Source organism: Cavia porcellus, unplaced genomic scaffold (genome assembly GCF_034190915.1).
Source record: "Cavia porcellus strain 051 isolate PalLab524CR breed Dunkin Hartley unplaced genomic scaffold, mCavPor4.1 scaffold_1, whole genome shotgun sequence".
In the NCBI taxonomy this organism is placed as follows: domain Eukaryota; kingdom Metazoa; phylum Chordata; class Mammalia; order Rodentia; family Caviidae; genus Cavia; species Cavia porcellus.
Window position 1 is genome coordinate 140,035,209 of NW_026947484.1, and position 25,652 is coordinate 140,060,860.

A 25,652-nucleotide genomic window follows, 5' to 3' on the forward strand; every position below is an offset into this window, starting at 1 on the left:
GGTTCACAGGGTAGGGCCTGCTCTGTTGGGTTGATTACACACTCAGAAGCAGGAGACTGCATGTTATATGCTGGCTTCCAGGGCCAAAAGAGAGAGCCAAAAAGGGCCTGGTCTAGGCATGCACTACAACCTTTTCCCCAAACTTCACCAATTAGAAATTTCCCTTCTCCCAAGCAGCTGAGGCCAGAGGAAAGAAAGAAAGAATACTACTAGTCTAGTAGTCTAGAGAAAAGAGCAGAAGGATTTTCCTAATAACTCTACAGTTCTGGTTGCAAACCAAATTGGACAAGAACTAAATCAAATTTCCCCAAAAGGTCAAAATTTAGCCTAACCATTAAATTTGATTCAGTTTGCAACCAGAATGAATCACTGAAGGAATTAAGTTTGTGAATCAAGGTATTACTGTACTTCTAAGAAGGCCAAAGTCCTCCCAGCTCTTTTTTTTTTTTTTTTTTTTTTTTTAATGGATGGATACAATAACACAGGGAGACGGAGAGAAATTTCCCTATCTCTAAAGCTCAGTTATAAAGCAGAGACCCTTAACTTGCTTTTAATGTTGGAGACTGTGGGGGTGGGATACTAGAGAATATTATCTCTATTATCAATATAAAGGCTCAGCTGAGTCAACACATTTAATCAGGCGTTCCCACAAAAATCAGTCCCTGAACTACCCTTAATTAATGAACATTTTTTCAATATTGGAGATTGAAACTAGGACTTCATGTACACTAGGTAAATACCACTGAGCTATACCTCCAGCCCTTTTCTCATTTTTTTGTTTTGAGATAGGGACTTGCTAAGTTTCTTAGGCTGCTGAGTTCCAACTTGTAATTCTCTCACCTCAGCCTCTCCAGTATCTGGGATTACAGGTACACACCACTATCAACACTATAGGCTTATTTACATTTATTTGCTTTGTAGTTCAGGGCTTTGCATTAAGCTATAACTTCAGCTTATTTAAAATGTTTTGCTTGAAATAGTCTTATTGAGTTACTAAATTGCCAGACTGGCCTCAGCTTGATATCTTCCTGCCTCGGCCTTCTAGAGTGCTAAGATTAGAGGCCTATGCCACAAGCCCAGCTTTATTTATTTATTATTGAGAAGAGTGTCACTATGTTGTTCAAATTGGTCCTGAACTCTCAGAGTCAAGGGATCCTCATGTCTCAGCCTCCCAGTAGCTAGGATTATAAGCATGGGACACCACACTTGGACTTTACCACTTTTAGTCAAGTTTAAACCCTTTCTCAGGGCAAGCTCGTACCCTCTGCAGCTTCATCCTCTGGTCTCCCTGCAGACATGGTAGAGAAGCTCTGAGCAGCTTGCAGTCCCTCACATCTCTGAGCCTTTACATCATTTCGTCTCTACCTGCTTACCTCCTATTCAGCCCTCAGGATTAGGCATGTAGGCACTAGAAGCTTAAGGACCAATTATATCTCACTTATCCTCAAATCCTTGGGCCTTGAATGATCTTCAAAAGTCACACATTCCTAGAGGAACTTCCATGCCTGATCACCTAGGCATTATTTTGTTTCTTTTTTATGCCCTACCACACTAAAACAGACCCAAGCCACACAGTGAGGTTCTAGCGCAAGCCCAGGTCATTAACAAAATAGTTCATAGATAAGAGTTAATTGAAGAAGAGTACATGAGCCCATCCTGGTGGTATACAGCTGTAATCCCAGCACTCTGGAAGACTGAAGCAGGTGTATCCCAAACTTGAATCTGCCTTGGCTAATTTAGCAATTTAGGGAGACTCTGTCTCTGAATGAATGAATGAATGAATGAATGAATGAATGAATGATGGCTGGAGATGTAGCTCAGTCAGAAAGCCCTAAGTTTAATGCCCAGTACCATAAATAAATAGGCAAATTAAATAAACCATAAAAAGTTTCTTTTTTCTTTTTTGGGGGGAGGGGGTACCAAGAATCAGACTTACAACCTCCTGCTTGCCAGGCAGGAGCTTATGCCACTGAGCTAAATCCCCAGCCCCCATAAAATTTTTCTTATTGCTTGTGTTTTTGTACTCTTATGTATTAGACTAGAGTTTGGAACAAGGCTTTCTTTCTTCCCTACTAGAGTTTTGATCTATTGCAATCTTTTTTTTTTCCCCCTATTGGTATGCTTACACAGTATCAAACTGAATATATTGAAGTTTGAGTAGCATAGTTTATTCTGATTACAAAATAAATTTTTAAAAATGTTTTTTGCAGAGCTCGATTGTTGCATATATTTTATTAGCAGACTCTATGTGATTCATTGTTAAGGAGTTTATTACTTTTTATTTTAAAGAGAAAAACAAAAACAATAATACAGAATTTTATATCAAGACAATAGAAAATTAACAATGGTTAATGTATTGTGTATTGTTATTTTCAAAGTATTTGCTCAGATTACAAAATACAGACAAAACTTTTTGATCTTTGAACCCTTTTCAGTGTATGATTGAGTGCCTTGACTTTTGACCCCCCAAAAAGAGCCTATTAAAAAAAATAAGCCTTTGGGAAGAAAGAAGTGACAATGAAACTTCTTTTACGGTGAGAGAGATTTTTCAGATATGAATCAGCGCCAGTGGTGTTTTTAAATGCTCACCAGGTGCAAGAGCTTCCCATGAGTTTAAGAAATTCTTCGCGGGTCAGAGAATAAAGTGGGCGGGGTTTGAGGGCTCAAAACCTTGAGGAGGCGGGGAGTCACAGAGTTTGAGCATTTTCGTCCAATCAAAAGGAGTCGCTAGGAGCAGAAGGGGGAGACGAAAAGGGGAGCGGGAGACAGAGAATCCAGCCCAGTTACTCGAGCCAGCCAGTGCGAACTGCAGCTTCTTGGTATAAGGGCTTCTGTCCACCGCGAGCGGCAGCCTCGGAGTCCAAATCCAGCGATGGCCTTCACAAATCTGCGAAAAGTGCTCATCAGTGACAGCCTGGACCCCTGCTGTCGAAAGATCCTGCAAGATGGAGGGCTGCAGGTGGTGGAAAAGCAGAACCTGAGCAAAGAGGAGCTGATAAGAGAGCTGCAGGTAAAAGAAGCAGGAGAAAACGAGGTCTTCGGGGCATCTTCCTCCCAAACCTGCTGGCTGCTCCGGAGCCAGCGCACCCTTCCCCTCTCTCCTCCTGTATCAGTCGGCACCTGGGCCTCTAGAGATTGGGGACTAGCGGGGGGGAGGGAGGAGAAAGGGGAGGAACAAACGGCTGCGAGCTGCAGGATGCAAACTTTCTGAGCAGTTTGCAGCCGCGTGTTCCACGCTGGCTGGGCTCCCGCTAGCCCGGGTCCTGCTCTAACAGGCCCTGCAGGGCTGCCCAGGGGATGCCAGCTTCTGCGCTTTCGAGCCCACGGTTGGCCGTGGTGCCAGGCCCCTTACCAACCCCCCCCCCTTGCCCGCCCCCGCGTTGGACGTGGGGGAGGGGTGCCAGAGTGGCCTCAGCGCTGGGAACCAGAAACCGGCCACTCCTCTGGGCCTCAAGTTTTTTTCCTGCCGGGGCTCTCTGGCGGAGTCCCAGCGGGTCTCGTGGCTGTGGGCAAGACGCAGGGCAAAGACGGCCCTACTGGCTCAGCAGAAACGCACCGCCTTACGTCTGATGCAAGACTGCGGCGAGCTTTCACCGCCCCTCCGCCTCCGGGGAGCACTAGGGAGCAGGGCTGGGGGTGCAGCGAGCTCCTCCGGCCGCCCACGCTGCCTACACCTTTGACCTCGCCTTAGATCTGGAGGGACGTCTACACCAGAATGTTCTGCCCCATGCTGCCAGGAGATTTTCTGACCTTACCAAATCTTAGGGACGTATCTCCAATCATTATCTATAATTAATGTACTTCTAGTCGTTACCTTACTAGAAAAGATACTGCTACATTCCTCTACCTTGTCCAGTTTTAGGACTTTTTTTAAGGTACTGGGGATTGATCCCTAGGGCGCTCCACCACCTGTCTTTTTTATTTTATTTTATTTTGGAGGCACTCTAAATTGCCCAGGCTGGTTTTGGATTTGTGATCCTTCTGCCTCAGCATCCTGAGGAGCTGGGGTTACAGGAATGCAGCATCATGCCCAGTCTAGGACATTTATTTTGTTAATAAATCCAGTTCCAGTACTTCTACCACCATAATCTGCCCAACAGCCCTCTCACACTCCCAAATCCCACAATGGCCTGGCACTGTCACCTACCCAACTCAGCAAGAATCCGTCCTCCAAATATCCTCTGCTCTGAGGACCCTTAACTGAAAGAGTTGTGACTGTTTCCCTATCTGACTTGGGAACTGCCTGTACTCCCCTGTCTGCCCTCTTATCTGCTGCGGTTTTTTCCGGTATCCTGTCCCCAGAGTCGCCTGGTCCCACTGCGCGTCTGGACGTGTGCAGCCCCTGTACTATTCTTAGAGAAGTCTCAGCTGACACACGTGGGACACTTGATCAGGTGACAAGTAACTAAGTGCTAAGTCACAACACCCTACTGCCTAGCTGTGCCCACTTCCCTGCTGAGAAGGTGCACAGAGGGGCATTTTGCAGGCCACTGAGTGAACTCAGACAGGGGCCCAGGACTGCCCCTGGAAGCCTGAAATCGGTCCACATGGTCACCGCCTAGCTCCTGTCAGTTGTATAGTGACGCTGGGCTGTGACCAGCTTCTCACCCTTGCCCCCAGCAGAGCACGGATGGATGGCTGCAACTGCAGGCTAATTTACAACTGTCCTGTGGAAGTGTCAAGTCTTAACCCCAGAGGGAGTTGAGGGCAGGTTCAAAAAGAGGAGGCCTCAAGATGAATTGAGACTTCAGACTTCCGGGAAGCCAGCCTGTGGGGGTTGGGGAAGAGGGCTGGGTGGAGGTGGCTTGCTGAAACTGGAGAATAGAGCTCTAACAATTCTTGGTGGAAGGAAGGGGTGTTGTTGACTAATTTGTCATGGCAAGGTTGTATTGTTGGAGTGCTCAGCCTGGATGTGTCTCCAAGGAACACACAGATCAGAATGCTAATTAATGTCCTCATGCAAACTGCTCAGGACCCTCTTTTCCACATGCATTTTTTGCACATGGAGCAGAACCTGGCCTGGTGTCTTCTCCCCTCCCCCATTTAAGTCTTGTCCCTGTGCAAATTAGCACCATTGATGGGACTGCTCTCCCTGCTTTATATTCTGGCAAAGTTTGCGCTCTGATCCCTGGTGGGAAAGTACAGCCATTGTTCTCTGTTTTTCCCAGTGTGCATTTCAGACTTGAGCCAAGTCATAGCTCTTTAGTGGGTAAAGAAATCATTTAATAGGTCATGATCAACATGCTAAAAACAAAACAGGAAATTAGAAAGCAATGCAGACAAAAAAGCTAAGTATTCATGCAAAGTGTTTCAATTATATGTGTGAATATATGTGTGAGTATAAAGTCAGAATTTGAAGATAAATTAAGAAACCTTGGGTTTAAGTTAAAGTTTGGAAGACACTGGAAATGTTGCTCAGTGATAGAGTGCTTACTTAGCATGCATGAGGACCTGGGTTAAATTCCCCAGTGCCACAGAACATAAGGTTAGAAAACACTGGTTTAGACTAATAAAGCCACTTGTTTGGATACATCTTAAATAAATCTAATATCCAGAGAAATGTTTAAATAATCTTAGCATGTGCCAGTGACTTGCAAATTTTGACCACGCCCCACAGTAAGAAATTCATTTTATACCTTCCCTCAGTACTTTCATACATGTATGTACACTTATACATACACAACTTTATGAAGTAATATTTTTATTGTACAAGATGCATACTTAAGTTTTCTTCTCTCTGATTAAATAGCAGTGTTAGAACATTAGTAATGCTTTTAATCTACTGAAGCGTATCTATATAGATCTGGATTAAATAGGAATATATACAGGCGGTACTAGGGTTGAACCCAAGTCTTCACACTGAGCTGCATCCCCAACCTTTTATTACTATTATTGTTGTTGTTGTTGTTGTTATTTTGAGACAGGATCTTGCTAAATTGCCCAGCAGGCTGTGCTCGAACTTTCCATCTTCCTGCCTCAACCCCCCCACCAGATTGGTGGGATTACAGTGTGTACCACCATACCTGGCTGTATGTTAATGTCTGTCTGGGAATTTTGAAAAAGATTAAGAAAGCTGGGCATGGTCACTTTAACCCCAGCACTCTGGGAACTGAGGCAGGAAGTTCATAGTTTTGAGCACAGGCTAGGCAATTTATTGAGACTGTATTTGAAAATAAAAAGTAGAAAAGGACTGGGGATATGTGAAGGTCCTGGATTCAATCCCCAGGACTGCAAAAAGAGCAGCCGGGCAGAGATTAAGAAAGGAATAAATCTTTTCATGTGAGAGTAGAAGAATTTACCGGAAAGGGCTTTTAAATTAACAAGTTCCAGTCTTTATGCTAGGATTTATATAAATTGAATTAGTAACTTAGTGTACCAGGATTAAATATATTGCTCAAAAAAAAAGTATACCTGCATGCTTGAGTAAGGAGATTAGGAGAGAGCTACATTGATTTGCTCTATGATTTAAGTCACAGGCAGAAACAGTGCTAGAATTGAGCTGCAGGGCAAGCCTGTCCTCTTGGGAAAGGAAGCGTGTGTGAACTCGAAGAACAGGAATGTTTCCACTGCTGAGTTAATGTGTTTGTTTGCAACAGCCATAGAAAAGTCAATCAGCAAGCTGCTGTCTTGTGGCTCTAAGTCCCTTCAGGCAGCTAAGGACGGGAGAACAGGTAGGACATGTAGGGAAGTGTGGGGTTTTGCCTGTTTAGCTGCAGCTCTGACACAGAAATCAGAGAAATCGTAAACAGCAAATGTCCAATTCTTATATGATAGACCCAGGGTCTTCTAAATGTGAGTCTCCAAAGTCAGCTTGAAATCTATACATCCTCAACTCTGATTAGGGATGTTTCAGGCAGCCAGGAAGACTGATTTTGGGGAAAAGTGGAAGTGCTAGACAGTAAATTTCCATATTGGAGATCATTTCATCAAGCTACTTCTTAAAGAGAAAGCAGTATTATTTCCGTGCTTGGCTGCTGGGGCCTGAGAGTGTGGGCGGACAGTTGGACAATTGATCTGTTCTGTAGCTGGGGTTTTCTGTGGGAAACAGGTCCTGAAGTTCTGCCATGAAGCCAGAATGATTGGGTGGGTTTTTCAGTGATGAGACTGGAACTTGACTCCTTTGTTCTACCTGCTCCAAAACTACTGCTTGTCAGGTGAAATTTCGTACTTGATGCTGGACTGATCACTTCCAAGGCAGATTTAATTCCGCTGTTACCAGTTACCTAAGGGATCATCGCTGGCTACAAAGGAATGCACTTTGCAATTGTACTTATTTTCTGCCCAACTGACCTCCAAAAAGATTGTATAATGCGTGCACACACACACGCACACACACATACGCACACAATTTCCCTTCGTGCTTGCCAACACTGTGTTACAAATAGTCTCTTTGCCAATATGATGGCTGAAAAGAACATATTTTAAATTTTACCTTTTTAAAAGAGGCTATCTCTCCTCTATCGTGTGTTGATGGGTCCTCTATCAAGAATCAGATGGCTTACTGAGCTTGCAATTATTTCTGCAGCTCTCTTTTACTTTTTGTTTCCCCTTCCTTCCTTCCTTTCTTCCCCTTCTCTTCTTCCTCCCCCTGTCTTCTCTCTTCTAACCCCCAGCCTCATTTCCTATTTTTCCCCACCCACCCCTTTTCCTACAATGTGATATTTAATCTTGTGTTCAATTTATTTCACTTAGCATTATAGTCTCAAGATGCATCCATTTTCCTATAAATGATTCAAATTTATTTATGGCAGAATATGCCCATTGTGTGTAAATACTATGTTTTCTTTATCCATGCATCTGTTGATGAACATTAGGCTACTTCCTAGACATAGCTAATATGAGATATAATATGATGACACCATAACATGGTGCCTTTAACTCTTTGGGGAAGATACCTGTCAAAGGAATAAATGGGTAGAATGGGATTTCTGTTTTCAGTGTTTTGAGGAATCTCTGCACTGATTTCCATAGTATTCCCATCACTGATACAGATAGAACCACTTCCAAGCCTTGCGAGCATTTATTTGATTTCTTGGTGCTAGCCATTCTTTCTGGGGTAGATGGAATCTCAGTGTTGCTTAATTTGTATTTTTCTAATGACCAAGTGATGTTGAACATTTTTTCTTGTATTTTTGGGCCATTTGTACTTCTAAGAAGTATCTCTTCAATTGTCCATATTTTTTTTTTTTTTACTTTTTTTAATCGGTACCAGGGATCGAATTCACGACTGCCTGCTTGCAAGGCAGGCGCTTATGCCTGTGAGCTAAATTTCCAGCCCCAATTGTCCATTTTTTGATTGGGGTTTTTATTTTGGGGGTGGGAGATCCTGGGTGCAAGTTAATTGACCAATGTGGGATGCCCAATTCTAATATTTTGAGGGTTTATCGTTTTTTGAGTTCTTTCATGGTATAGTTGGCAAAACTTTTTCACATTCTATAGGCTGTGTTTTCATTCAATTGGTTATTTCCACTGCTGTGTAACAGCTTTTTGATATAATTCTATTTTTTTAATTCTTGATGTAATTTCTTGTGCAATGGGGGTTCTTTTCAGAAAGTCCTTTTCTGTGCCTATTTCTTCAAGATTTTTACCTATTTTATTTTTCCAGCAGATTGTTTCTACTTTAATATTTTGATTCATTTTATTTTATTTTACTACGTGATAAGAGATATGGGTCTAGATCCTGTCTTCTGCATGTGAGTTTCCAGTTTCCCAGCACAATTTTTTTAAACAGGCTATCTTTCCTCCAGCATGTTTATGAGTCCTCTATCAAGAATCAGATGGCTGAATATGCCTGCAAATATTTCTGTACCTTTCTTCTATTCCACTGATCCATATGTCTATTTCAATGCCAGTACCATGCTGGTTTGTTTTGTTTTGTTTTGTTTTAATAATTCAGGATTGTGATGCCTCCTGCTTTGCTCTTGGTGCCCAGGATTGCTTTGGCTATTCTAGGTCTCTTAAGGTTCCATATAAATTTTAGGATTTTTTTCTAGTTCTGAGGGGTATGCTGTTGATATTTTTTATTAGTATCGCATTTAAATCTGTATATCCATTTTAGTAGTATGGCCATTTTGACAGTATAAGTTCTGTTTATCCAGAATCAGAGGGTGTCTTTCCATTTCATGATACACTGTTTTATCTTTTTCAGAATACAGTAGTTTTCTTTATAAAGGTCTTTCACTTCCTTAGGTTAATTCTAAGTCTTTTTCTTGATACTATTATGAAAGATATTATTTTCCTGATTTGTTTTCTTGGTGAGTTCATTACTGGTGTGTCGGAATACTGTTGATTTTTTGTGTTGATTTTCTTCACTGCTACCTTGCTGAATTTATTAGATCTATGAGCTTTTTGGTGGAATTTTTTTGGGTCTTCTATGTAAAGGATCATGTTGTCAGTGCATAAGAATAGTTTCACTTATTCCTTTCTTGTATGTATTCTTTTTCTTTCTTTCCCTTGCCTAATGCTTTGGGTAAAATGAAGTACTGTGTTGAGCAGAAGTAGTCAGAATGAACAGGTTCTCATACATCATCTAAAACTTGTTAAGATAATTAGAAATCCCTTACAGGGAAAAACTGTTAGACAGACTACAACTGACAAATAAAAAATAATTATCTAATTCTTTCTCAATAATGGGAGGCCCCAACAATCTCCATAGTCTTATGAGACACCACAATAAATGCTCAAAATATATTATTGTGATATATTCACATTAGTCATTGTCAGAAGGTTGTTTTCTAAAAATAAGATAATAAATTTTTCTGGTTTAAAGATATTCTGCTACAAAACTAAATTAAAAAACAAAAGTTTTCATATGGTTATGACAATTGATTGTTGCAAATCTCGTGGTATATTAAATATATTCATGCCTTCCAGATATACAGGTTTTCCAAAATGTAAAACTGGGATTGTTCATGGTAAGAAACATTTTCTTTCAAATTCAAACATTTGCCTTTCTCTTGTGCTCCAGCTGCTTGTAATGGGAGATTCATGCCAAGCCAGCATGAGGTCACCGGTCAACAATATTTTTAATATTTTTAACAAAACTTGCGTGATATATGTTCTATTTCTGTATCACTACACCTGAAGATGTTTCAACATTAAGCAAACCAAAACATGTTTCACCCTTCAATGGCAGTCCATTAAAAGAGAACAAATTAGATAAAAGCTTCTTATATGCTAGATAGAGACGATTGACTAAAAAAGATATTCTCTACCATGACAGAGACTTGTGTTACAAAAATGTCATCATAGGACGCCAGGATGTAGTTCAGCAGGAGAGCACCTGCCTCACAAGCGTAAGGCCCTGAGTTTGATTCCTGGTACCAAAAAAAAAAAAAAAAAAACCATCATGTTTATCATACTAAAATACTATACATGGCTTCTGATTTCAATTTGTCTCTTTAAAACTATATAACTTGTTGACATTCTAGAGAGATTCAACTACTAAAACATCAATGTTTGGTTAAAAAAAAAAATAGCAGTTCTCTGGCCATACATTATATTTCAAGATGCTGAATCTTCAGATAAAACTTAATAAGTAAGCTTACTGCTCCAATTAGAATATGATTTCATTAACATTCTCTTCTGGATGTTCAGCAACTGAGATTTAGAGACAAAAAACTAAAAAAATAGATAGATGGTCTAGGAAGACAACCAACATTTTTGCCCCGGCCCTCTGAGGTCAATAAAGACCCATGACATAAAGGAACATTTTCTGCAGCATCTTACAACTCTGGTGAGTCATATAACCTCCAGATGAAGGAGATTGTTAGACATTCTCACCCCCAAAATCAACAGCACATAGTGTGCCTCAAAACAGTGACAAGGAGAAAAAAGCCTACCAAACCTACAAAAAGCAACTTGGTCAAATAATGACCATGACTCATCCAGATGGCTAACTAACACTAACCAAAAAAAAAAAAAAAAAAAAAAAAAAGAAATGAGAGGCATGGCATTCTATATAGTTCCAAGATAATTCCTGAAGAGACTTAACTCACCTTGATAGATAGCAAGAGATTAATTTTAATTAGTACCGATCTCACTTTAACTTTGTCTTAAACATCCAGTAAAAAAAATATAACCACAAAATATATAAAACAATGTCAAAATAATAAGCTAGTCATAAAAAAAAAACTATATCATTAACATCTTCGGACAGTTTACAGCTACACTGGTAACTGACTACTGTTATGGGTTAATGGGTTGTACAAGGTTAAATTGCTAAACATAGAAACCTAAAATTAAAACTAAAGATTTTTAGCCTAAAAAATAAGTTCACTCAAAACAAAAAGGGTTCAAAAGAAGAAAGACTTTCACAAAAAGAAAAACAAAAAACTTCTGGAGATGCCTGGGAAGGAGAAAAAAAAAAGCCTTCGACAATAACAGAAAAAGGTTTCTAAAGACCTCTAAACACAGCTCCTCCAACTCCAGCTGAGCACCCAAAGCTTGTGACTAAGAAATGGAAAACAGGGAGCTGTGGTGAGTGGCTGAGCCTAGGCTAAGTTGAAGGTTGGCAGACTTCTTAGGACTAGAGAAAAGCTAGTTTATCAGATGTCAGGCCTTGGAGTTCCTCCCTGTTAACTGCAACACAAACAGCTCTGAGAATGTTTTGCCTTCAGTGTTCTCAGCAAAACACTGAGACCTTGCACTTTGGGCCTCACTGGGTGCTGCTGCTTTTTTTTTGACTATGTATAAAGAAAGACACAGACTGTGCTGGGTTGTCACTGTCTCCATCAGAGAGGTCAGGTCCCACACGATCCCAGATTTTCTTTAATGTGTATCTAGTATTTTCTTAATCTACCATCTACCATTGCCTCATCTCAAGACCCCACTGGTTGCATGCGTCAAGGCAGTTCTGCTTTTAGGAGACAGTTGAGCACTTGAGCTTGGACCCCTCAAAAGACTTGGCCATGATCCCAGCTTCTGCCAAATCCTAGTTTTGTGACTTCAGCAAATTATGTTCATTAGAATAGAATGCATGTCTCAGACTTGTGGTGCAGCAAGCACCTGACACAAAATATTTATTCAAAAGGTAAGAGCTGTCATTGTCGGTAAATCACTCCATGGGATTTGAGTTGGGTTTTTATGTCTAACTAGCCTTTGTTGACTCTGACCTTATCCTTTAAGTACACCAGCTCTTCCTTAGATATAGCCTCAGTGTTTGTCTCTGGCAATGACTTCCCCGTGCTTCTGTCTAATTTTCAGTCTACAAAAGTAACTCTGGGCTGATTATCTCTCAACATCCCCATTTTGAAAAATGATGATAATTATGCCCCTTCTATTTGAAGTTGTGATGAATATGACGTAAAGCGTCTTGTCTAACACCAGTAGGTACTCAAGAAGTTTATGTTACACTACCGAATTTGGTGAGATTATACTGGGGAGAGAAAGAATACAAATACCAAAAAATAATTTCAGAATGTTTACTACAAAATCATTGTTTTAGGAATGTGAAATGTAGCAAAGAAAACAAAATTGTAGGTCAAGGAGAGGACAACCAAATATAAAACATCTTATCCTGGTGACCACAACCGAACTGGGGCTTGGGAGAACAGTTATCTCATCAGGAGTTTTTGTGAAAGTTCATTGTGATTTGAAAAGTCTGTAGCATGGGGCCAAGCAGTGGACCTGAATGTGGGACAGGTAGCAGTGTCCCCTTTCTTTCCAGGCTTTGGGTCTTATTTGTCCTGGGTACCATGGGTGGAATCACAGCACCTTCCAGGTGCGCCTGGTGTTAGGCTTACCACCCCCAGCAAATGCACTGCTGATAAATGTTAGTGTACCTTGGGCCCATACTGCTTCTTATTCATCGTGAATTGGTCCACCTTAATGCTGGATACATGTCACCCAACACATGAAAGAAAAGAAAGAAGGCAGCTTTTGTTGGGCTTCAGTTTCTTATCCTCAGAATAAGCATGGGCCAGATGATTTCTTTCTTGAAATGTCCGACTTTGAAGTTCTCTTTCAGACATAAAAGGGCTTGGGTGCTTTCAGGCAGCCTGCATGGAGCACTCTGCTGTAGGCACAGCCTGACCAGTGAGGATACAGGAAGTAAAAACTGCTGTTGAATGATCACTCCAGTATTTAGACACCCAGATGTGCTATGCTGCCATTTAACTTTTGTTCCTCTTTCCTCCTTGTGGGAGATAAAGTAGCTCTCTGCTCTCTTTGAGTTTAACTTGTCAATGTTACATGGACTATAGTCCAGGCTCTTATGTATGAGGGTGGCAAGAAGGTACCTTTACTAAAGCTCACTGAAAGTTGTTGTCAGGGAAAGTCTGTGCCAACGGAAGACAAGGCACAGACAGAAAAGGGTACTAGGGGCACAGAAAAGTAAAAGCAGTGCGTAAAGATTGTAGGGCCTGAAAGCAGCAGCTTTGTATGATAAATCAGGCATTGGGAATTTAAAGACTGCGCCTCAGCCCAGGTGCCTCCCTCTGACTCTGCGTATAATTGACAGGAATGATTGACAGGGCGCTGAGTCATCTTAAGGCGCTTTCTACATGCATTCACTTTGACTTTAATTAATGTATGACATATAGTGCATGTCTATGAATCCTTAGTGAGGCAGGCATAAGAAGATGACTGAAGGTCAGACTGGAAGTTCTAACACATATACTTACCTAGAATATTAGAGATTCGGATTTTTGCTGTTTTGTTTTTTACTTCTTTTAGAAAAGTGGAAGCAGGAATGACCAAAGAGTGCCAATTATATATATGGAAGGAACTGACTGCCTCAGTTCCATTCTTTCTAGATACTACTAGGACCTAGAGTCTAATGTACAATAAACACAGCAATACAGGGAGGCCTTCACCCTCCACAAGGCCTTTCTCTGCCCAGAATCCAGACATGGAAAGGGAAGATCATGGGATCCAACTAAAAGTTTCCTTGAGAAAACTGTACCTGAGAAGCCATCACCTCAACCCTCTTGTGTCACACACAGAGACTAGGGCAGAGGACTGCGGTGACTTCCTGAGCAACCTGCCATGTTGCTCAGACCTAGGATTAGAACCCTGCCTGCCCAATTTCCCACTATGCGTTTTTGCTGCTTCCTTATCAAACTGGGGAAGCTAGTTTGGGACAGAGGGTAAAACTGTTTACCTGCTCCATCTCTTGGGGAATTTTCATTCCATGTTTGGGCAAAGAATATCCTTATTCTGAGAAGATAACTATACTACATAGTTCTGGACGAACCCAAGAAAGAATGTTTTGGGTCCATCTTAGTCAAGTATAATGGATGTGATGGATTCAGTCTTTTTGGTTTTTTGGAGACAAAGCCTTGGTGTATAACTGAAGCTGGCATCTCACTATCCACTTTTCAAGTGCTGGGATACAGGTGTGCATCACCACACGTAGATTCAGACTTTTTTCATGTATATATCTTTTTTTAGTCTAGTATTGCTTGCATATCTGAGCCACAGATACTTGTTTTTCTGTCCCTCCCTCTCACTCCTTTTTGGTCTCTGTTTTAGGAAATGTTTTTCTTTTAGCACTTGTAGCTTTCCTTCACCTCATTTACTTATTCTGTCAACCAGCATTTATTGAGTGCCTTCATGTGTCAGGTATGGGCTTGCAAAGTGGAATTAGACCCCACCTCTGCCCTTCAGTAGCTTAGTGTCCAGTGGAGCTGATGATGTTTGTTGGCCAGAACCAGATGCTGTTCCTGTCCCGTCTCACTTCTCACACACTTGAGGCTGAAGTTCAGATTCATAGCTGGTAAGGGATGCAGCATGAATTTCAACCTAGGTTGGACTGATGTGTTAGACCAGATGCGTATACAAAAGATACTGCCTTTTTTTCTTAGGCTGTAGCCACAGTCAGCCAGCTCATAGGAGCTCCCACTTTGAACAAAGGAATATTAGAATTTTATGGAGTTGACTAGGAAGTGGTCTCTGAACTCTGACAGACCTTCTGAGCATGCCCTGGGTTATGCATGCCCATTGTGGGCCCAGATACAGAAAGATGAGCCATGTAATCGGAGCCTGTGGGTTGATGTTGTCAACTGTTGACTGGGTCAGGCAAAATACATGTTTTAGAACCATAGCCTCTCCGACTCCAAATGAAAATTTGGTATGAGTCCTGGTCCTCACTGTGCTTGGCAGGCAAGCGCACCAAAACTGCTAACGCGGGCAGCATCACTGACTCTCTGTATTTCTTAACCAGGAGTAACTTTACCCCGAAGCTTCTGAAGTTCCTTGCAGAACAATGTTGTAGATCCCGATGTTTTTCTCCTTAGGACTGTGAGGGCCTTATTGTCCGGTCAGCCACCAAGGTCACCGCTGATGTCATCAATGCAGCAGAGAAGCTCCTGGTGGTGGGCAGGGCTGGCACAGGTGTGGATAACGTGGATCTTGAGGCCGCAACAAGGAGAGGCATCCTGGTCATGAAGTAAGTCATGGAAGCTGAAGGAGGGAGGGGAAGACCACATGGAGAGAAAGGAAAAAGTTGGCTTAGAGAAGTAAGTCAGGTGGAAGAGCTTCCAGAAGAATGCCCGGAGACCCTAGGGATGGTCACCCTTGCAACTCAGGCATTCCCAAGGTGATGAGACTGAGACTCTGTGGAATCTCAGGAAGTTCCACAAACCCAGCCTCATATAAGGCTTGTGCCTTTACAGGGTGGCTTGGGAATCAGAACCTTAGTGAATTTATCCACCTTCTCTGCTCCAGCTGGGGCCCTCCCCTCCACTGGTCTATTTGTGACTGGTTTTATTAGCTCTGTTCTACACTATTCTTCTACCTTGTACAGGTCCACAATCCTTCTATTGGGTTGACTGAATCCTTTCTCTTCCTCATATCCTTGTACCTTCTGGAGTTAAGTCATCATTTTGTCTTTGAGCATTCCAGGCCCAGAAGTAAGGAAGAACACTTTAGGAACTCTTTTGGCAGAAACCCAGGGTCAGATGGTCACTCACTGTCAGCACACCAGTGCTGCACCATACCTGTTCAGGCACTTACATGGTGTACAAAGCCATCTATGTCCTCTATGACCTCAAGCCCTTTCTTTTCATTTGGGCAACTTGTTGTCCTTAAGATTGTTCCTTTGTCCCACTTCCCATTTTCTCCTGGAGGGTAGGGGTTAACTGACTGAACATCTGACTGAGGTCAGTATTGGAGGGTAGAAATGTTAAAGGGTAACTCATCCTGTACTCTTGCCCTGAACCCGGAGGCAGCCAACTCCAGTCATCACCTCTTCCTCCTCCCCCACTATAGCCTGCTGCTAGCTGAAAACAGGAAGCCTTGTAGTCTCACAGAAACATAAACTTTGGGGGTCCATTTAGCACCTATATGATCACTTGAGTTTTCCTCCTTGTCTCCTTCAATTCTAGGGATCAAAGACCCAGTAGAGGAAGGGAAGTAAACACGTGCATTTAATTTTTCAAAAATATAAATAGCCTTTAAGAGAAGAAAAAGGTTGTGTTACAGCCTCTGTTTCTCTTTCTGTAAAGTGGGCAGAGTCAGCACTGCCCTGTGTGCCGGAGAGTTAGGAGATTCTTTGCTTCAGAACTTGAGTCAGGAGAAGTCAAACAGATGGTGACAGAAATCTTAGCTTTGCTACCAACACAAGCAATGTTGGATATCTTGATGGAGTCCCATGGATGATGTCTGCTTAGCCCTCCTGGACTCAACCTCAAAGAATGAGACAGCAGGGACCTGAGCTTTTCTGCAGGCAGACAATCCTGAAATGAAAAAGGAAAGGACTGAGCACTAATGCATCTACCAGTCATGTAAGACACTTCACTGCCTTAGGGAAAGTGAGTTATGAGGAGAAGGATCTGTGTGTTTCCCTGATGGTGACCTCCGCGTAGAAAGGGAAGGCCAGAGAAAGGCTCTTTTCTCCCATACTGGCATTAGGGCAATATTATGCCAGGCAGTCCAGCATCGAGACCTTGGGTGAGACAGTGAAATATTGGGTCTGGGCTCACTGACGGATGTTCCCTCTTTCCTTTGCTCTTCAGCACCCCCAATGGGAACAGCCTCAGTGCTGCAGAGCTCACCTGTGGAATGATCATGTGCCTGGCCAGGTAAGTGCCTGACCTCTCAGCAGAGCCAAGCTCTCTGTAACATCAGTTCTTACGATTTGCCAAGCAAAATGGTCCTCGCAAACACAGACACATTTTAGCTCGGTGATGTGCAGGCCACTGAGAACCTCTGGCACTGTCAGTCCTGTACTTAGCCTTCATTACTTGGGTGCTCAGCACAGAACTCAGGTAACTTCTGGTTACTACAGAGTGCGCATGCGGAGAGGAGGATGCAGCTCTATTGCTCAGTACTGAGGGTCAGGCCCATTGAAAGAGTGTGCTAGATACACTCTTCCTTTTTCTCTTTCCAAGCTTTCCTCTCTCCACATCTGCAGTGCTACACTTTCTTTAGGTTCCAATCTTTGCTCATGCTCTCCATACTCTGCTTCATGGAGCATCCTTTCTCATCTTTGTCTAGGTATCTCTGCTTGTTTTTTGACTCAGTTCCTGTGTTATTTCATCTCAGAAGCCCTGTCTTTCCCTAACTGGGCTGTCTTCCTCGCAGATTCCTACTGCCCATAAAGCTTACTTGGATCGGTATTATAATAGCATGAATAAACATTTGCTCTCTGCTTATCTGTGGATTCATAACACAATGGAACTAAAGTGGCCAAGTCTGTTACTCATTCATCAGGGATTGTGGCGGTGCCCCTTGAAAACAGAGGCAGTCTAGTGATCACATGAGTGTGACACATAATTCATAATACTCCTAATATTTTGGGAAGTCATTTAACAAAACGAGGTAATTCTATTTTGAATCAATATGTTACACATTTCTGTGATCAAGAGGAAGAACACGCCTTCCAATAAACAAGGGAGAAAGCTGTTTCAAGTCCTTTAGAAGATTCTTGAGTCCTTAAACTAGAAGGTCAAAGTGACTAGTACATCTTACTTCTCTGCTCAGGCTAGAAACCTTCCAGGGCCAAAAAATCCCATTTTCCTACTTCAAGACCTATTTTCCCTTTTGTGGAGGAAGGATCTAAAGAATAAGTAAACGTTTGCTCTAGCTCTTGGGCAAGATTCCTATGTAGGACCTCAGGTATTCAGTGATATTTACTTGTCAGTGAAGGCAGGATTGGGAAAGGGAGGGCAACATAAAATGCAGAGTGGTCTCAGCCTATGCGGGCCTCCAAGCTGGCCCAGAACACATCAGGGCTGAATGCCCCTCCCCAAGGAGCAACACTGAACCTGTTTCATTTGCACTATTGAGTTCAGGGTCTCTCTTTCTCTCTCCACCTCTTTCTTTTTCAGTGGGGGAGGGATTTGGGTGCCACTTTCTGTTTAATTAATTCTATCTTTTTTCTGGATGTAGGAGGGGATTTGAAGCCAGGAGTTATTTCCCTCCTATTCCAGGACCAGCTTTACTAAAGTAGACAGAGTACTATAATTTAAGGAAATTCCTCAATCCCAGCCACTCATCCATGACCTCCTTCATCAAAGATGCATGGAACTAAGCAACAGGCATACCATTAAGAAACGATTTTGTTACTCTCATTATTGGTTGCAGTCATGTGGTGCTGGGTGAGCTCTTCAGCCCCAGCACCTCCTTCCATGCAGTTGAGAAGTCTCAACAAACCCACAAACCTCAATAAACCATGAACCACTGAACATTTCTTTCACAGTCTAAAGTGGAGAAGATACTCCTTACACATTGTTGCTCATCTAGTTTTTGCCTCTAGAGATAACTGTGAGTCATGCCCATGTAACAGGCCTACCCTTTTACCTCTAACTTTCCCTTAATTACAACTTCTGTCTTTTGTAGAAAACATGGAGATTCAGACCTCCATATGAACCAAAAGGAGGAAACAAATTGTGGGGTATGGGGTAGGTAGGAAGGGTTGGTGACAGAGCAGGAAGGTGGTGTAGATGTTGGAAATGTTGGGAGCAGGACAGCATGGAGGTGTGTGGACTATGGTACCTACACACTGCAGACTGGGCTAAAATCATTGGGGCTTAAAACACTCTCAGGGAAGAATAAGCAATCAGGGGTTTCCTTGATAATAAAAGAAGACATCAAGGGTTGTGGTCTTGACAAGATAGGAAAATTAAGATAATACCTTAAACTTCTGGGTAGAACATCTGTCATCAGAGTCCCCCAGTGTCCTGTTCATCTGTCCCTACAAACTGGGGAGTTGGCCATTGTTTGGAGGAGAGAATTCTGTTAAAGCCATTCTCATTGATCCTTCAATGGCTGAGGTGGGTCAGGATCTATTCCTAGACTTCTTGCTAAAGGCAGAGATGCTAGGGTTCCTAACTCACGTCTTTCCAAGTATTTCCTTCTCCCACTCTCTTTTTCCCCTGCTGAACTATAAGACCCACACTGAGCTTGGTTTCTGGGAAAATAACCAGGGCAGACGGCTGTGCAGACCTGTCGTTGTGCCTCCTTCTTGGGCTGGGGAGGCCCGGGTGGTCCTGCTGAACCTGCTTCTGTCCTTGCAGGCAGATTCCCCAAGCAACAGCTTCGATGAAGGCTGGCAAATGGGAGCGGAAGAAGGTGAGCAGCAGCTTCGCCTCACCCTGTCTGGAGCAGGGCCTGAGTTTCTCTAGGTGCTAACTTTGGCCTCTTGCCTTTTGCCTGTCTTGTTGCAGTTCATGGGAACAGAACTGAATGGAAAGACCCTGGGGATTCTTGGCCTGGGCAGGATTGGAAGAGAGGTGGCCATCCGGATGCAGTCCTTTGGGATGAAGGTAAGAGGTCACTGGGGCTTTCTGCTACCATGTTGGAAATGGTGGCTAGGCTAAGGGGAAGCCAAAACCTTGTTCCAGCAGAGAAAATGCTGACCAACTGACTGAGATACTTGAATTGAAATGCCAGGTATACATGGGGGAAGTCCTCTAGCTCTCCAGTGAGTTGATAACCCTGAGTGCCTTGTAGTGGAGATGGACAGAAATGCAGAAGAGAGAAGTGTTTTGTTTTGTTTGTTTTGTTCTGTTTTGTTTTGTCAAGACAAGATCTCCTACTTAGTACAGGCTGGCCTTGAATTCACTACCAGATTGAGTTCAAACTTGTGATCTTCCTGCCTCAGTCTCCTGAATGTGTCTCTTTACCTGGACCTGAAGACGTTCTTGTCTCCATCTTATCCTTTCCCATCTTGGTGTGAAGTCCTGGTTCTGCTGTATCTGTTCTCCTGTGACATTTGAGGAAACAGCAGCAAATTTACAGCTTTACAATACCGGCACTGTCGTTCTGGTACCCAATATCAAATTCACAATCACACTGGCTTGCCATGCAGGCGCTTTAAACCACTGAGCTAAATCCCCAGCCCAAGACACTGTCCTGTTCTTCCCATTTCCTTCCACATTTCCAAAGAGATTTAAAAGTGCTTGTGTGCATGCTGTAATAATGATTTCAGAGGCCAAAGGCCTCAGGTTTCTCAGAAATCACAACCGACCTCTGTCTCTTCCAACCGTAGGAGGCTTCTGGCTGAGGAAGGATTGGGATCAATAGCATTGCCATCCTCAGGCCAATTCAGGAGACTGAAAACAAGGAAGGCCAATCGCCTTCAGACCCACGCAGAGAGGCCGGAGAGAGGGAGGCAGCCCACAGGGCTGGCAGACACCTCTATGAACACTATGACTGTTCAGGGAATTACAGGGATTATGGGTCAAACTGAGACCACAGCCAGGAAGCCCTTAGTTAAACATTAAAGAAAATTGTTTTGACAATAACCACATCATCCTACTTCTAAAAAGTTTTTAAAAAGCCATTGTGGAATTCTACCTTTCTCATTTGATGTTGTTGTTCTTCTTTTTTCTTTTTCTCTTTTTTTTCTCCTTCCTCTTCCTCCTCTTCCCCTTCCCTCTTCTTTTCTTTCTCCTTCTTCTTTTTCTTCCTCCTCTCCTTCTTTTCTGTGGTACTGGGAATTGAACCCGTGACCTTCACACTGAGCTACATCTGCAGTCCATATTTCTCCTTTTCTTTTGAAACAGTGTCTCACTAAATTGTCCAGACTGACCTTGAATTTATAATCTTTCTGCCTCAGCTTCCCAGGATGCTGAGATTGAAGACACATGCCACCACACCCTGCTCTTCCTCACTCTCTTCTCTTTATTGCTATCCCTCTTACTTGTTTAGAGTTAGAAGGAATAGTATAGGTTGACCCTTAATTTTATATTGATGCCTAGAATTTGTAAGTACATCCCTGAGGACTAGAGCATGGGCATTCACTCATGACCACAGTGACCATTTTATTCTCCCTGCTGCCTCCACAGATATCCTTCCTAAGCTTCAGGACTAGGAATGATAGGTATGTTTTCTAGATGATGAGGGAGGGAGTCATAGCCCAGCAAGTTTCATTGATCACAAAAACAGACCACAGCCTTTCCCTCTGCTCAGGGATCTCTGGAAGGATGCCGTGAGCTAGCTACCAAGAGAAATTTCTACTCTTTCCTCTTTTGTTAGAATCAAGGTCAAAGTTAAATGTGTAGAAAATTGTGATTTTCTAAAAACAGAAGTCAGGGTTAAGTAACACTAACAGTCCACAAAGCCAACCCAGATGGCAAAGCCAGCAATATTTCCATTATTCCTGTGTCCTTTCCCCATGGCCCCACTTAACACCAGGTTCCTCAAGCTCAAGATGATTCATTTCAAAGAGACCTTGGAAGTGACTGAGTCTGAGCACCTTGTTTCCTGAATAATGGCAGAGATAAGGAAGGTCTCTGTTCATCTTGTACCTCTTTTCTGCACACTGACTGCCCTGGACTGTGGCTGGGAGGTTCAGGGGACCTTGAATGTCAGCACCAGGCAGTTGATACTTCAGGCACGGGTTTGATACAGAGAGATGTCTAAAGGCTGCTTATTGCAGCCTTACCCTGGGTTTCTGGGCACAGTGCCTAGGACATGCCTGAACATCATATTTCCACGACAGCCTTATGGGGCATTGGCTTCACTTGGGTTTGTCTCTGGAGATTTCTTATCAGTTGCCTTCATTTTGAGACACACTATTCACATCCTGTAAACTTCTAAAACATGCTTTGGAATGTCTCCATCCCCCAATTCCTCCCATGTTGCATGGACCTGTCACTCTGCAGTGACCCAAGTAACTATTCTCTATGCTCAGCTGCTCACCTTCACCTGGCTCCCAAATATATGTCTGAGTTCTTATGAGTTTTGTCTTGGGACACAGAGATCCCAAACTGTATTACTCAAACTTGTGTTCAACTTCTAATCTTCCTGCTTCAGCTCCTAGAGTTCTGGGATTATAGGCATGTGCCCTGTCTACAGGAACATTAGTGAGCAAGTTGTGAAATACAAAGTTTATAATTATCTAGACAGAAAACAGTAATCAGTGTTTATTAAACATGGGTTATTTTAAACTAGCTCTGTTTTCTTTGGAAATTTTTGGAAACTTATTAAGCTGGTATAACATAGAAATCCTCAGATATTGTTAATCTGGAGTAATTAAATTATATTTTAATCATGTAATAAATAAATACATTTTCCTAAAAATTAAAACATAATTAAGTATTTCCTTGATATCTTTCCAAATCCAGTGTTCTTACAGTTTGGCAGGGATCACCTCCAAACAGTTTCAGTACGTTTTTATAAAATGCATGCAGTTTTATGCCTATGCATGGTTCTGGGCCTTTAGAGTACGTACACAATATTTTGGGGCTAAGATAAAAATGTAAGTCTTAATTAACTCAATCTACTGTACTTTTAAAATTTTGTGTGAAATTATTTTGAGGATTTAAATTGCTTTGTGTTTGGCCATTGTCCCTAATAATGAATATTTATATTGGTTTCAAATTTAGATTTTAGCAAAAACTGTTTAAGTCCCTGGGCTTGGTACTAACTCTCTTCAAGGGATTGGTGATGAGTGCAAGAATGAACTCTCATTCTGGAGGGAGATTGTTCATGATAGAGTAGGGCTATACCTTCTATATCATTCTAATAAAAAACCTGGGCCATGTGACATTTGCTAGTGGAGAAAGCTAGGAGATGTAGTCAATACTTAAGAATACACAATTATGCCAGGTGTGGAGTACACAACTATAATCCTAGCACAGACTAAAACAAGAGGATCATGAATTTGGGCCCATTCTGGACAATTTAGTGACTTAGTGAGACACTGTCTCAAAATAAGTAAATAAATAAAAATTTAAAAGGACTGGAGATGTAGCTTAGTGTGAAAACTCTGGGTTCAATTCCCTGTACTGCAAAAAAACATAAAGAAAGAGAGAGAGAAAGAAAGAAAGAAAAAGAGAGAGAGGGGGAGAGAGGAGGGGAGGGGAGGGGAGAAGAGGGGAGGGGAGGGGAGGGAAGAGGTCAGGTCCTAACAAACATAGGAAGGCTGCAGTGGTTGGATATCCTAATAAGAAATTTAACTAGAATACATTTCAGTGTTTAACATGGAGGTCCAAAAAGCAATTAGATAAGTTTTGTAGGTAGGAGCATTTGCAAAAAGCTTTTCTGGGAGAAGTAAGCTTTGGCTGGCAAAAGAACACTGTGATTTCCTGGATCCATGGCTGACAGAAAAGATAATGTGACTTCTTGGCAACACTGAAGATGTATGGGCCAGGGGTATTAGTAAATGCTTGTAATCCCAGAGATCTGGAGGTCAAGGCAAAAGGGTGCAAGTTTGAGGCCAGCCTGGGCAACTTACTGCACCCGACCTCTAAACAAACAAAAAAATAAGGGCTGGGCATATAGCTCATCAGTAGAATGGCTGCCTAGCGTGGGGGATACGTCCAAGGTATTCAATGCTCAGTACAGACCAAAGACTGTGTATTGTAGAGTGAGGAAGGTGACATTCCTCCTTCTCTCTACTGGCCTTGAGACATACAGTTCTTACACTGTGTACTATACTGTTAGCTTGAACTTGTTCTTAACAGTGTTACTGATTAATGGGCTGTAACTGCAGAGACTTAACCCCTTCCTGCTGGTTTGACCCTTAGAATGTATTAAAGGCCCAAGTCAGTTAAGAGCTGAGCCTCCACTGTCTTATCAAAATTTTCCCTGAGGTTGGCAGATCACCACCTCTTAACAGTTTCTGTGTGGTCATTGTTGTGATGGACCTGACTTAGCCAAAAGGGCTAGACCTTGAACCTGATTCTTTCAGGTCCAGCTAATGTTTACTGAGCTGTGCTGTGCTGGTTTCTGTGCTTACAATGACCCTGTTGTCCCAGGATTACACCTAAGGAAACTGAGGCCCAAGAAGGTTGTTTAATAAACTTGAGATGATATGGCTTGTGAGGCTTGGGGTGTAGTTTGAGGTAGAACACTTGCTTAGAATGCCATGAGTTTGATTCTCAGCACAAGCACATACATGTGTATGCACGCGCACACACACACACACACACACACACACACACACACACACAAAGGCAATCTGATTAGTAAGTGGACCTCTATTCAGTCTGGGTGTCTTGACTTCTAGCCTGATGCCTGTGCTACCAGTGTTTGCATTCGTGATCTGCATGAGTAAAACTGTTCCTGTGCCAGATTACTATGCCCAGCCATTCTAGGGATAGAAGCTGTTAGCCTGGTACTTGGATTTCTTCCTGCCATCGAGCACTGATTTTCAAACTTCACAGATTCTGGAAAGGTGCTCAGGCACACAGATAGGAGTGGCAGAGAGGTCAGGAAGACATTAAATGCTGGACTTTGGGCTTTCACCTCTATGGTTTTAAGGGCATCTTTTTTTTTTTATCTGTATTTTTGCAGTACTGGGGGGTTGAATGCAAGGAGTCCTGGCCTTTTAAATGTTTTAATTAATTAATTAACTGGTGTTTTTGAGACAGGGTCTCCATAGGTAGCTTAGGCTGGCCTTGAATTTACCATCCTTCTGCCTCATCTTTCCAAGCAGCTGGGATTACAGGTGTGTACCACCATGTCATTTTAATTTTTACTTTATTTTTAATATTTTTATTTTTTCAGTACTGGGGAGCTAGTCTAACCATGTCACTAAGCTACTCAAGATGCCTTTGAATTTGCCATCCTCCTCCTTAAGCTTCTCGAGTGTTGGGATTACAGGCATGCACCACCATGCCCAGGTGCATCCATTATTAATATTAGTTTTCTTTTGAAGAAGTTGCAGCTTTAGGAGGAAGAGTTTAAATGCTAAGCTAAAAACCACAGTGCAGTAAGAAAGTTTGACTATTCTAGTTCTCCACTGGAGCCTTCTAGCTTAGAGGCCTCTGCTCTCTGCCATTATCTGCTCCTTACCAGCTTGCCCCCCACCACCTGCTAGCATAGGAGCGGGCCTGGCCCTGGGCTTGAGCTGTGGGATGCTTTCTTGTGCCCCCTTCAGGCCAGGTCCTGTCTCCTGAGAGTGGAGTAGCAGGAGTGCTGGGTGCTAACACCTCACTCAGTCAGCACGGCTTGGCATCTCTGCACTCTTCCTCTGTCTTTCCACACAAGAAAATATAACCGCAATGGAGATAATGGGGCCATTGTTGCATCCAGCTTTGGGCCAGAACACAAAGACGACTTGTCAGGGTTAGCGAAGGGATCCTGGCTCCCATCCCTGCTGTTTCTCCCTCCTCACCAACATGAGCATCGAATGACTGTATCTTAAAAAGATCCTTGTGCTTGGGGGTGCTGGTGGTCCTTACTGGGCAGGAAAGGCAGCTCTGTCCCTTAACCCTCTGCCAGTGGCTAATGTGGGGTCACTTGATGTTTCTTTTTCTGCA

The 25,652-nt window shown here is 42.6% G+C and overlaps 1 protein-coding gene across 1 annotated transcript in view; it reads left to right on the top strand.

Annotated features, from left to right (window-relative positions):
• The first annotated feature begins 2,728 nt into the window (after positions 1-2,728).
• Phgdh (phosphoglycerate dehydrogenase) overlaps positions 2,729-25,652 on the top strand; it is a 40,710-nt gene continuing 17,786 nt past the window's right edge. Inside the window, exons 1-5 of the mRNA XM_003479273.4 lie at positions 2,729-3,010; positions 15,237-15,388; positions 16,956-17,021; positions 19,458-19,512; positions 19,608-19,706. Coding sequence (XP_003479321.2) covers positions 2,873-3,010; positions 15,237-15,388; positions 16,956-17,021; positions 19,458-19,512; positions 19,608-19,706 — 510 coding nt within the window. The 5' untranslated portion in view covers positions 2,729-2,872. The remainder of the gene's footprint in view (positions 3,011-15,236; positions 15,389-16,955; positions 17,022-19,457; positions 19,513-19,607; positions 19,707-25,652) is intronic.